The sequence below is a fragment of the Aegilops tauschii genome, chromosome 5 (assembly GCF_002575655.3).
Source record: "Aegilops tauschii subsp. strangulata cultivar AL8/78 chromosome 5, Aet v6.0, whole genome shotgun sequence".
In the NCBI taxonomy this organism is placed as follows: domain Eukaryota; kingdom Viridiplantae; phylum Streptophyta; class Magnoliopsida; order Poales; family Poaceae; genus Aegilops; species Aegilops tauschii.
The window spans coordinates 224,602,022-224,615,484 of NC_053039.3; the positions used below are offsets into that span (position 1 = coordinate 224,602,022).

General features: G+C 44.6%; 1 protein-coding gene across 1 annotated transcript; it reads left to right on the top strand.

Annotated features, from left to right (window-relative positions):
- The first annotated feature begins 233 nt into the window (after positions 1 to 233).
- LOC109762527 (calcineurin B-like protein 6) lies at positions 234 to 4,224 on the top strand. Its single transcript, XM_020321388.4, has 9 exons — positions 234 to 489; positions 704 to 870; positions 959 to 1,041; positions 1,148 to 1,207; positions 1,958 to 2,066; positions 2,768 to 2,820; positions 3,166 to 3,246; positions 3,334 to 3,446; positions 3,856 to 4,224. The coding sequence occupies exons 2-9, from the start codon at positions 747 to 749 to the stop codon at positions 3,911 to 3,913; spliced, it is 681 nt and encodes a 226-aa protein (XP_020176977.1). The 5' UTR covers positions 234 to 489; positions 704 to 746; the 3' UTR covers positions 3,914 to 4,224.
- The last annotated feature ends 9,239 nt before the right edge of the window (positions 4,225 to 13,463 follow it).

The window sequence follows — 13,463 nt, forward strand, 5'->3', positions numbered from 1 at the left end:
ATGCTACGTGCCTTTACTTCTTTATTTCCGAGTTGACGTCAACATGCCCGGTTCAGATTTTCTTTTAACACTGTACAATCAAAGTCGGTTCACATGCCAGGTTGGTTCGCCATGCCCATTTCAGATTTTTTTTCTTGAGTTTTTTTTTGAGAAATAGAAAATTTTCTTGACTGGCATGCTAGGTGGAGCCGAGTGATTTCTGTTTTAATGGGCCGGCCCAGGATGAGCGACGCACCCACGATAGCAATCGACAGGTTTTGCTAAAAAAAAATCGACAGGAAGAGCGGACGTGCGGGAGAGACGAGCGATGGCTCGATAGGCATCCTCCCCAGGTTCAGATCCCGACGGCATCCTCCGCAGGTTCCAGAACCGCTGACGTGGCGCTCCTCTTCCTCCTCCTCTCGCCTCTCCCATCACCGCCTCGTCTGCCTCAGCGCCGGCGACCGTCGCTCCCGTACCCACACTCCGCCGCAGGGATGGCTCAATGAGGTGACACCCCAACTCATCTCCCTAATCCCCAATTCATCAATCTTGGTGTCATCGGCCGTCGTCGCGCTTCTCCTCGCGTCGCGCGGCGCGGGGACCCCGATCCGTGGAGGGGTAAGGGCGCCGGAGGAGAGCGCGATTGAGGCGAGAATGCGCGAGGAATCCAAGGGATTTCTATATCTGGCTTGATTTCGCATCTCCTTGTTGATCGTCGCAGGTGTGTGTGAGCCGCGTTGATCTGGCTTCTGGTGGAGTGTGAAATGGTGGATTTCCCGGAAGGGTTGCGACGGCTCGCTGCTCTCCTGCTCAAGTGCTGCGATCTCGACATACCAAATCGTCCCAAGGGCCTCGAGGATCCTGAGCGTCTGGCAAGGGAAACAGTTTGTATGTTTCTTTGTCTCCAGTTTCTTACCTCCATTTACTGGATCAGCCAATATCTCGTACCTCCATTTATAAATTCCTTGTTGTGCAGTTAGCGTAAATGAGATTGAGGCATTGTATGAGCTGTTCAAGAAGATCAGCAGTGCTGTGGTTGATGATGGTGTGATTAATAAAGTTAGTAAGTTCTGCCGATTTCGTTGGGTGTGTAGTGTGGTTGCTGACAACTTGCACTCCCATAGAGCTCAATCTCATACCAAGGCCTTGCCTGTTGTATATGCAGGAAGAATTCCAACTGGCGCTGTTTAAGACTAACAGGAAAGATAGCATGTTTGCTGACCGGGTATGTCTGCGTGGCTTCTGTTTAATGGAGTTATGTTGTCACAAAAAGTCCATGTTGTTTTGTTCGTGATATTCGGTTGGTACTCGTTTTATTTGTTCTTTTGCGCTATTGGTTATTTGGTTCACCTTTCATGTAGCGTTTCGTACTTATATATGGCATGGAAGCATCTTGAATGCAGTATGAACATTGGCAGTGAGGCAGTTTTCCGTGGAGTTATCTAAAACACTATAAGTTTGAGCTTTGAAGTTTTGGTCATTTGCCATGTCACATGTGTTATGTGTTTGGGTTTGCACTCCCACATGTCTCCAGTTGCTGACGCAGCATTTCGGCATTTCACCATGCACTAGCTAACTTTTGAGTAGCTTTATCGTGTCATAAGTTATGGCAGCCTAAAACTAATGCTAATTGAGCTCTAATCTATAATAATGATATAACGAAATAGGAAAAACCTTAAAACAATAAACATACATAGTAGATAAGTACACTTGTGTATCTAAATTATGAATATTTATTCCATCTTATGCTATTATTCCTATATCAATATTATAATGAGAACCAAAATCTGCAAAGGTAGGCTTACTCTAAAAACATGGTTATATATAAATATGAAATAGGCAAATTTGCAAGGACTTAACTTACCACTTCCTGCTGCTGTTACAAATCATTACTTCGTGAACATGGACATATAACACAATTCTTTTTGATGATCTGATGTCAATACTTATTAATGCTGTACTTTAATCTATTTAGGTGTTTGATTTGTTCGACACGAAGCACAATGGGATTCTCGAATTTGAAGAATTTGTGCGAGCTCTTTCTGTATTCCATCCTAATGCACCAGTTGATGACAAAATTGATTGTAAGCCATCATGCTTTATTTATTTATTTTCATTTATTTACCTAGATAATGTGACATGGTTCAGCGAGGATTAAGTCTAGTTTTTCCCTCTTCGATGTGACAATTTTCCAAGACATGGATCTTCAATTATTGCTGCTTAGAAAATGAATATGAAAAGCTAGCTGGCTGTTGACTTCATTGGCAGATGCACACAAACTGTTGTCATTGATATACTCAACGCTGCAATTTAGACGAACTATCATTGGAATCCTAGTGGTTGCAGCTTGCAGCCAGACACTATCTCTTTTAATTTAGTTGTATGTGGAGCACACAAACTGTTATCATTGATATACTCAACCCTGTAATTTAGACGAACTATCATTGGAATCCTAGTGGTTGCAGCTTGCAGCTAGACACTATCTCTTTTAGTTTAGTTGTATGTGGAGACCACCCTGGAAGTGAGGGGCCGAGGGAGGGTGGTGTGTAGATACTTATGGATCCCAGTCTTAGACAGTTCATACACACTCATCTGTTATTACTTGGGCCATGTTGCGTTCAAATTTCTTCTTTGGTTTCTTGCATGCAAGCACACGAATGCCCTTTTGTCTCAATCTCTTCTTGAGTTCTTGTATGCATAGCATTTGCATCGGTCAGAATTTATGCTTGTGTCATACTAAATCATCTGTTCTTCTAATCTTATGCCATATATGAACTACTTGCAGTTGCTTTCAAACTCTATGATCTCAAACAACAAGGTTTCATTGAAAAGCAAGAGGTACTACCTTCATTTTGCCTATTGTGAACTCTTTCTGTTCTCTTGTATTTTGTTATGAGCTAGTAGTCCATTTGTTCATACTGTCAATCGTGTTCCTGTTCAAGGAATTTATTTTAGTGACAGTGAAAAGTAAGTGTGGTGAGAGAGCTATGCGTGTCAGCAATAACTAAATCGAGTTAACCGTGTGAAGCACTCATACATAGAAACTGACGCCCTTCTGCAATCCTTCCATCTTAATGTTACTCCTTTTTTTTGTGCTTGGAGAAAGCATGTCTATATAACATAAAGTTCAGCTAGGAGCAATCACCTTGGGAAAAAGTCATTGTGTGCCTTCTTAATTGTCAGGTGAAGCAAATGGTGGTTGCCACACTTGCTGAATCAGGAATGAACCTTTCTGATGAGGTTATAGAGGGTATTATCGACAAGGTATACTTAGAGTATACTTTTGCTATGATGTATGTCTGTTGAATTTATTCTTTTGCTTAAGGGGGCAATTTTTTTCTTCATCGCTAGACATTTGAGGAAGCAGATACAAAGCACGATGGTAAAATCGACAAGGAGGAATGGCGCAATCTTGTCTTGAGGCATCCATCTTTGTTGAAGAATATGACACTCCCATATCTAAGGTCTGTATGGCTGACCCTGTTTGTCCCCCCCACCCCACAACTTGAGTCAAGTTGTCTTACTGATCAGTACCTACTTCATCTCCGTGGGATACATGTGTGAAGTTCAGCATGCTAAATTCTTAAGGATCGATTTGCTCTGCATTTTCTGATCTCACAGAACATAGCCCATTTAACTTTGGAGTACTATAATTCAACTTGCTTGATTAGCAGAGGGGCACAGCATGTGAATAATATACATGGTTGTAACTCGAAACTAGGTCGAAAATGCTGATGTGGTTCGAGATTAAACATTCAGAGTCAGAAAACAGGTCCCTTTATTTTGCACAGCAGTAACAACAGTTTGATTCCCTTCTTACGGCTTGATTAATAACTGTGGATTTGTTCTAATTATAAAATATTTCATCAACAGGGATATTACCACAACATTTCCAAGCTTTGTCTTCAACTCTCAGGTCGAGGATGCTTGAGAATCCAGTTTCTAGGTTACCACTGAAGCTTGTGAAAGGCCACGGCAGACCATGTCGTAGGTGGACCTTGTGTATTTTTATTTCTTTATTCCTTTTTGGCGATATCCTTCTTGTGCTTTGAACAATTCTTGTAATTTTTTCACTTCTTTAAAATGTGAATTCCCAGCAATCTCCTCGTGTGAGGGCTCTTCTTTTGTATATACCCGAGTATAATCTAGAATTAACTGTTCCTTATGTATAAACGCTCTTCATATACCTAGTTGCTCATGCGAGTAGCAACTGATAATCAGCAGTTATATTTTATCGTTCTACTCTTTCGTTCATTCATTTGGTTGTTCTTGTGGTGTTGCTTGTACTCCCGTGCCATCGTCCAGTTTTAGTGGCTGCATAGCTGGAAGCTTTTCTTTCTTTAAGGTGAAATATACGTTACGACTTTGGTGACGCCTTGATATTCTTCAGGTGAAGCTTTGTCTTTTTCTTTTTACTTTACACATTTGCATTGTTTGGCATGCCTTGTCCGAAGCAAGTGCCTGCATAGGGTGTTTGTGTTGACATGGTTGCTCTTCCTATGTGTGGTGATAATTGCCCATCCTTCTGTTTCTTGGTCTTAACATGGCTGTTGGTCATGGTTGGTTACGGTGGTAAGCACCGCTGTGTACATCTTAAGTCAACCTTAGAGCATCTATAGCCGGACTCTGTAAAATCTGCACCCCTAAACGTCCGCCGGCGTGTCCCCAGATAGCTTGCTTCTCATTTGTCCTACTCGGCAAGCACACCCCTAATATTGAAACCCTTGAATCCATGCAGGTCCATCATATATCACAAATTCATCGCCAATTTAGCAATGCAAAATAAAGCACAATTCAACACATGGCAAAAGAAAATATGACAATTGATAAACATGCGATACAAGAATGAATCATTGGGTGTTTGCATTGCGCCCGTTCATCTCCCTTTGCCTCAAGTCACTTATTGCCTTTCGGATCCAAGAGGGAAGCGTTGGCAACATGATCTTCGAATCCTCCGTGTCCGGGGCTAGTTGCAACCTCCCTTTCTCGAGCTCAATTGATCCAAAAGTCTTTGCCTTCTCCAGCTCCTATTTGACATACGCCTCCTTCAAGTCGATTCTCCTTCCGATGCTGCAACTTATTGTTCATCCTCTCCCGCTCCTAACCATCTTTTCTTTTTGCGCATCCAAGAAGAGCTTTCTATCTCCCTTCCTTCTTCTCCTCCTTTGGTGGAGAAAATGCTCTTCCATGTGGGGGACAATTTTGCTCGTTGCAGCGTCACGCACGGCCCTACCCTTCTCCCACTTGTTTCCCATCACTTAGCAGTTCATCTTTGGCGCGGTGGCTTGGCCCTCCTCCCCTCCACCTTCCTCATCTTTGTCATCCAATCCAATAGATTGTTGGGAGCTTGAGCCATCATTTTTCTTCACCTTCTTGTTGTCGTTCTCGAGGTCATCGATGAGCTGTTGTGTAACACCCCGCATGTAACTTTCCATATTTGTAACTCCGACTCTTGCCATTTTCGGCTATGTGATATGATATTCCCTTCGTGGTCGGGTTTTGTTTTCGTTTTGCATTTTGTTCATGTCATGCATTTCATATCATGTCATCATGTGCATTACATTTGCATACGTGTTCGCCTCTTGCATCCGAACATTTTCCCCGTTGTCCGTTTTGCAATCCGGCGCTCCTCTCTCCTCCGGTGCACCCCTCTTGTTTTCTTTCGTGAGCGGGTATCAAACATTCTCGGAATGGACCGAGGCTTGTCAAGTGGCCTTAGTATACCACCCGGAGACCACCGGTCAAGTTTCGTTCCATTTGGAGGTCGTTTGGTACTCCAACGGTTAACCGGGTAACCGCAGATGCCTTCTGTGTGTTCCAGCAAAAACCCCCTCAAAAACCAGCCCAAAACCCACCAAACTCTCTTCCATGCTGTAGGTCGTTCGATCACGATCGTGTGGGCGAAAACCGCACCTCATTTGGAGCCTCCTAGCTCCCTCTAGCTATTTAAGTGCATCCCCTCCCGATACAATCTCAGACGAAACCCTAAAATTCGTCCCTCACCGCGCCGGACGTGTCCGTACGCCGGCCGGACACTTCGCGCCGCCGCCCCGGACCACTCGCCGCCCACCACGTGGCACGCCACCACGCACCGCGCCGCCGCGGCCCGCCCGCGCGCGACCGGGCCCCGAGCTGCCGCCCGGCCTCCGCCGTGTCCCGCCGCCGCCTGCATCGCCGTTGCCGTTGCCACGCGCGCCGCCGCCATTGCCTCGCCGCGCCGCCGCCGTCGCCGGCCGTCCTCTCCCTCCGGCTACCCGCGCCGTCCTCCTCCTCCCGCGCCGGCCCCGCCGTCTCCTCCGGCCACAGCGCCCTCCTCCACGCCGGCGAGCGTCGCCCGAGCCCAAGCTCCTTCGCCAGATCCGACCGGGCACTGTAGCGGTTGACTTTAACCCTAATTTTCTCTAAGTCATTGATCTTTCACAATACATGCCCATGTTCAACAGTGCATAACTTCTTGCATGTAGCTCCGTTTCGCGCGTGTAATATATTGAATTGTTCGTCTCATGATGCTCTACATTTTGTTCAATTGCACCATGTTCATTAGAGGTCATCTTGATGCCCAAATCTCTGTTGCAAGAGGGCTAGTTGCTGTTATCTTCTGGTTCTTATCAGAACTTGGAGATTTGTCATTTTTGTATCATTTAATCTGTGCATCTTATGGGCATGAGCTCTACATGTGTTTTGTTGTATGCCATGCCATCTTTCCAGTGGTGTATGCCATGTATTTTTGTAATCTCTGTGGTGACTAGCACAAGCATGCAAACTAGGCCCCGTAATGTTTCTGATTTCAGGGACGGTGTTTTCTCCGTCCTTGTCTGCTGATATTTTATTGCCATGTAAACTTGATGCTACCGAGAGATACATGCATATTTTGGAGATGTTTAGTAAGGATGTTTTGTAGATATTGTTGTAATTGATCCATTCCTGCCTTTTTTTGCAATTATGGAGTACCATAGCATGACTCAATCTTGCTCTACTTTTGCTATAAAATATTTCTGGCAGATTCTTAACATGATATGCAATTTGCCAAGCTTATTGTAGTTGATCCATACATGCTATGCTTTTGTTCTTGCCATGGATAGCTTCATAAGCATGCCATCTTGCTGTAGGTATGCTTGCTTTTCCATGAATTGCTTTGCGGTGAGTGCATCAAGCTCACCAAGATGCCTTCATATTATTATTTCTGCCATGCTCTGTTTTCTGCTAAGTCTGTAACCTGTTAACGAAACTTGCTATGTTTACATGCTTGCCATCATATCTTCTGGTCCTTTTTGGCTTATGGTCAGTAAGGGACTTTTGTCATATGCATTTAGTATAATACTGCTATGCCTTGTTTTGCTATGTTAAGTTCCTGTAGCTTGTTGATTTCGTGCTCTGAACATTGCTACCTGATGCTGTTTTCTGCCATGTCCAGTAATTTCACCAAGTCTGTGATCCTGTTATCTTTTGCACTTTTGCCATGCTTGTTTGAGCTTGTTATGTTGTGAACTAGCCATAGCTCAGTGTTCATCTTTTGTCAAGCTTCTCCTGTAGATTACTTTCATATGCTTTGTTGCTATGTTGGAGTGCTCTAGCATTGTTGCTTATTGCATTTTAGGTGCTATCATGCTGTTAATCGCAAATTCGTGTCATTCTTGTTTTGCTTCCCATTTGCAAACCGTGCATCCGTTTCCGGTGATCTTTATATCGATTTCGACCGAAATCATCTCATCTTTCCAGTGGCATGCTTGGTTTGCCAAGTTACTGCCTTGTTCATCATTTTCCTCCCGGAGCACGCATATGCATCGCATATCATATCTCGCATATCATACATGTTTTGCATCATGTTGCTTGTGCATTTCTCGTGATTGATTGTGGTTCCATTGCTTGTGTTCTTGTCTTGGGTAGAGCCGGAAGACGAGTTCGTGAACGAGGAACCTGTTGAGTACGCTTACGAGGATCAAGATTTCGACAACTCTGAGAACCTTGCAGGCAAGATGACCACCCCCTCGAAATCACTTCTATCTTTGCTTTGCTAGTTGTTCGCTCTATTGCCATGCTGCGCTACCTATCACTTGCTATATCATGCCTTCCATATTGCCATGTCAGCCTCTAACCATCATTTCCTAGCAAACCGTTGTTTGGCTAAGTTACCGCTTTTGCTCAGCCCTTCTTATAGTGTTGCTAGTTGCAGGTGAAGTTGAAGTCTGTTCCATGTCGGAACATGGATATGTTGGGATATCACAATATCTCTTATTTAATTAATGCATCTATATATTTTGGTAAAGGGTGGAAGGCTCGGCCTTATGCCTGGTGTTTTGTTCCACTCTTGCCGTCTAGTTGCTGTTATACCGGGATTATGTTCCTTGAGTTTGCGTTCCTTACGCGGTTGGGTGATTTATGGGACCCCCTTGACAGTTCGCCTTGAATAAAACTCCTCCAGCAAGTCCCACCCTTGGTTTTACCATTTGCCACCTAAGCCTTTCCCCCGGGTTTTCGCGAGCCCGAGGGTCATCTTATTTTAACCCCCCGGGCCAGTGCTCCTTCGAGTGTTGGTCCAAACTGAGTAGACTGCGGGGCCCCCTCTTGGAAACTCGAGGTCTGGTTTTACTCGTAGGATGTCTCATCCGGTGTTGCCCTGAGAACGAGATATGTGCAGCTCCTATCGGGATTTGTCGGCACATCGGGCGGCTTTGCTGGTCTTGTTTTACCATTGTCGAAATGTCTTGTAAACCGGGATTCCGAGGCTGATCGGGTCTTTCCGGGAGAAGGTTTATCCTTCGTTGACCGTGAGAGCTTATGATGGGCTAAGTTGGGACACCCCTGCAGGGTATTATCTTTTGAAAGTCGTGCCCGCGGTTATGAGGCAGATGGGAATTTGTTATTGTCCGGTTATAGAAAACTTGTCACTTGACCCAATTAAAGTACATCAACTGCGTGTGTAGCCGTGATGGTCTCTTCTCGGCGGAGTCCGGGAAGTGAACACGGTTTGAGTTATGAATGACGTAAGTAGGAGTTCAGGATCACTTCTTGGTCATTGCTAGATGACGACCGTTCCGTTGCTTCTCTTCTCGCTCTCTTTTGCGTTTGTTAGCCACCATATATGCTTATTGCCGCTGCAGCTCCACCTAAATACACCATCCTTCCCTATAAGCTTAAATAGTCTTGATCTCGCGGGTGTGAGATTGCCGAGTCCTTGTGACTCACAGATTCTACCAAAACAGTTGCAGGTGCCGACGATGCCAGTGCAGATGATGGGGTCGATCTCAAGTGGGAGTTCGACGAGGAACGTGGTCGTTACTATGTGTCTTTTCCTGATGATCAGTAGTGGAGCCCAGTTGGGACGATCGAGGATCTAGCATTTGGGGTTGTCTTATTTTCATCTGGATTTTGACCGTAGTCGGTCTATATGCGTGTATTTTGGATGATGTATGCATTATATTTATGTATTGTGTGAAGTGGCGATTGTAAGCCAACTCTTTATCCCATTCTTGTTCATTACATGGGATTGTGTGAAGATGACCCTTCTTGCGACAAAACCACTATGCGGTTATGCCTCTAAGTCGTGCCTCGACACGTGGGAGATATAGCCGCATCGTGGGCGTTACATGTTGCCACTTTCGTTTTTATAGGATCACAAGTAGGTTTATAGGGGGGGGGGGTGATTAGGCTACTTGACCAAATAAAACTTAGCCTTTTCCCAACTTTAGTTCTTGACAACTTTTAGCAATTCACACAAGTTAAGCAACACCCTACACATGCAAGTCTAGATAGTAGGTAGAGGAAAGTAAAGACTTTGCATATGAACATAAAGGAGGGGATTGGAGATATCAAACACAACAAAGACACGGAGATTTTTGGCGTGGTTCCGATAGGTGGTGCTATCATACATCCATGTTGAAGACTTCAACCCACGGGGTAACGGTTGTGCGAGTACACAGATGGCTCCACCCATGAAGGGTCCACGAAGAAGCAACTTTGTCTATGCCATCATGGCTTACGTCCATGAAGGACTAGCCTCACTCGGGTCGATCTTCACGAAGTAGGCGATCTCCTTGACCTTACAAACTCTTGGTTCAACTCCACAAGCTTTGGAGGCTCCTAAGTGACACCTAACCAATCTAGGAGACACCACTCTCCAAAAGGTAATAGATGTTTTTGTTGATGATGAACTCCTTGCTTTAGTGCTTCAAAAGATAGTCTCCTCAACACTCAATCACTCTCTCACAGATTTGGCATGGTGTTGGGAGAATGATTGGAGTGGACAACAACTTGGGGAGGCTAGAAATGAAGGATCACATGATTGGAGTGGAATCCCTTGATCTCAACACAAGTGTAGGTGGTTCTCTCTCAGAAAATGGATATGGGAAGTGGTGGCTTCATCCTGGTTGCTCTCGTTGGGAGTAGGTGGTGTGGGTGGGGTATATATAGCTATCACCAAAGATCTAGCCGTTACACAAATTTATGCACAACTTGGGTGGAACCGGGTGAAAAACTCGGTGGGACCAACTCATGTAAAAGGTTTGAACTTCATACGCTTCAGTGAGACCGGATGAATCCACTCGGTGGGACCGATTAGTGATGACCTAAGCACTTTCCAAATCTCAGCAACTTCGATCGTTTTCACTCGGTAATTTCGAAATGAACACAATGGGTTACAGAGAGTTGGCACGCACATTTCGGTGGGACCGAATGTCATCTCAGTGAGACCGAGTTTCTAGGGTTTAGGCAGCGGCTATGTCCAGTGTATCTCGGTGGGTCCGGATGTAAGTGTTCCGGTGAGACCGAGAATAACTTTAGGGTTTTGGACAGATTGGATTGTGAGGGTGTGGCTGAGGGTTTTGGAGCAATATCTTCAAGAACTTGAGCAAATGACTCACGATCAAAACCTCACCCCCTTTTAATAGTATTGGCTTTCCTAAGGACTCAATGTGATCTTGGGTCAGTTAACCAAAAATGTAGAGTCTTGGAGCTTTTGCCAAGCCATGTTCTTTTGTATTTGAGGGGTCCACATTCACATTTCCTTGTCATACCTACATTGAATTTCCTGAAATAATCTTTCAATAGGCATTAGTTCAATGATGTATATGTTGTTATTAATTACCAAAACCGCCAGCCGATTAGTTGCACTTTCAATTTCTCATTCAATTTCAACCAACAATGGAGCATAGTGAATGCCTTCCCCTCTGTTTGTTCATACAAAGTGGCCGCCAAACCCATGTAACAAACAATAATCACTCATGAGAACACAACAAACATAGCCAACAATGCAAATGATGACAATATGAAGTAAGTCAACTTACATGACTCTTGATTCCAACACCTCTTTGGTTCCGGCCAACCATGGAAGAATATTGGCCGCAAAACTTGTTCACGCTCTCTTGGACGATGGGCCATATACGTTGGAGAGAGGCCTCATTGTGGGTGCTATGGATAGGGTTAGGATCCACATATTCCTCGTGTACATGGTAATGCTTGTGGATCTTTTCCCAATAATTGCCGCCCTTTTGCTTAGTTCCACATATAGGGCCAATGCTTGTGGCCAACCAAACTTCACACAAGAAAAGATCCTGCTTGCTTGTCGGACCTCTTATCTTTGGTATCTTTTTTTATGTTTACGAGTGGTCGACGTTTGCCCAACATCATATGTAGGAGAGTTGATATCCCCCAAGTCATAATGCATAGGCTCTTGACCATCATTGATCATGTCCATCATGATAGCCTCCTAAAATGATCATGATCACTAATGATGTATGCAACAAAAAGATTTGATGGCATATGCAATACTAAAATGATTCAATGGCATATGCATCCCTAAATTGATTCAGTGTCATACTGAACAAGCAAACGAATAAATATGAAGAGGGGCAAAAATTATACCGTGTCTTGCTCCGTCATTTCATCGAGCAAGACCTGGGAAGATCCGGAGCCGGCGATTCCTGAAGTTATCCTCGCCCGTTCGAGTTGCGACGAGTCATACACCACCTCTAGCGCCTCCTATTGCGCCCAGCCATGCGTAACTAGCCAATCTTCTAGCTGAACGGAGTCGGTCATGACCAGGGCGGATGGCACCTTCCTTCTAGGTGGTGGGGCGGACGCGAACTTGGTTGCGACCGGAGCGGACACATCGATGTCGGCGTCGACCACCTCCTTGTCTATAGCATCCTTCACCGCTGCTTCCCACTCGCGCTGCTTTCTACGCCGCTCCCTCCAGGTGAATTACTCCGCCTTGCAACTCACCCTCATGACGGGACCCCATGGACAACACTGATGCATCATCTATGTTGTTGGGGGGAGGGGCGGGGTACTCGGCAATGTCATCTATGATGGCTCATATGCGGGCAACAAGGGTGGAGAACGATGATGTCTCGGACGCGAGAAATAGAGGACGGATGCGGGAGGAGGGCGACTGATTTTGGTGGAATATGTCAATTTGGAGGGATTTGGTGTGGGTCGGGTCTATCGAATCTGACACGGCGGACGCGTCCGGGGTGCCCGGACCTCCCCATATCCGCCCGAGATATGGGCTGGGTTTGAGGGGTACTAGACAACCCAAACGTATAGGGCCGGCTTGAGGGGTGATTTCAGCGGTCCGACTGTAGATGTTCTTAAGGTATGATCCACCCAATACTATATAGCAAGCTGAAAATACGCTCAATGCACCCGAGTGCTTAAGACTCCTTTGGGCCAGCTGGAGTCCGTGTGTGAATTGTTTTCTTTTTTTCTCTCTTCAACCATTCAGATTCATGATTTTGCATTCACATGAAGAGGAGAGAGAAGCACTTGTTTTCTATGTGCTATGGGTTGGTCTTAGTGCAAAGGTTCGGTCTTAAAAGTCAAAACTTTGCAAATTTGACCAAGTATAGGGTGTCTCCAATGTGAAAAAACATGGGTCTTATAAGCCCCAAAATAGCCTTAAGACCCACCCTCAAGCATTGTGAGAAGGGTTCTTAGCAACAAAATCTTAAGACCAGGTCATAGTTCTGAGACCAAGTAATAAGGAATTAAAGAACAATTTCTATTAAGCATGTGGGCTCCACCCTAAGACTCATAGGGGTATTGAGCATTGAAAGAATTCTTGTTTGCTTTAGCACATTGAGTGGGGCCTATTCATTCGTGAGTAAAATTTCTACATCTAGAATTTTTTTGCACGGATAAAATATTAAATACATATCATTTGATAACATCATCGGGCATTTTCTCATGCTGTATATATTAGTATTATTGATATAGATAGTTTCTCTATAATCTTGATCAGGTTAACGAATCTTGACTTTTGAAACATCTATGTGCACTGTATTATGAAACAAAGCTTCACACACATTTTTAGCTCACCTTTTTGCATTATAAGTAATCTCTACAGACATGCTCAATGTTCTAATTAATTTCAGAAATTGTTTTGAGCTACAATTAACAATCAATTCAATCCACTACTAGTCAAAACTAGTTAAGATCAAGCAATCACAAGCAAATTGCAAAGTATCCAATGAATCCTATTTTAA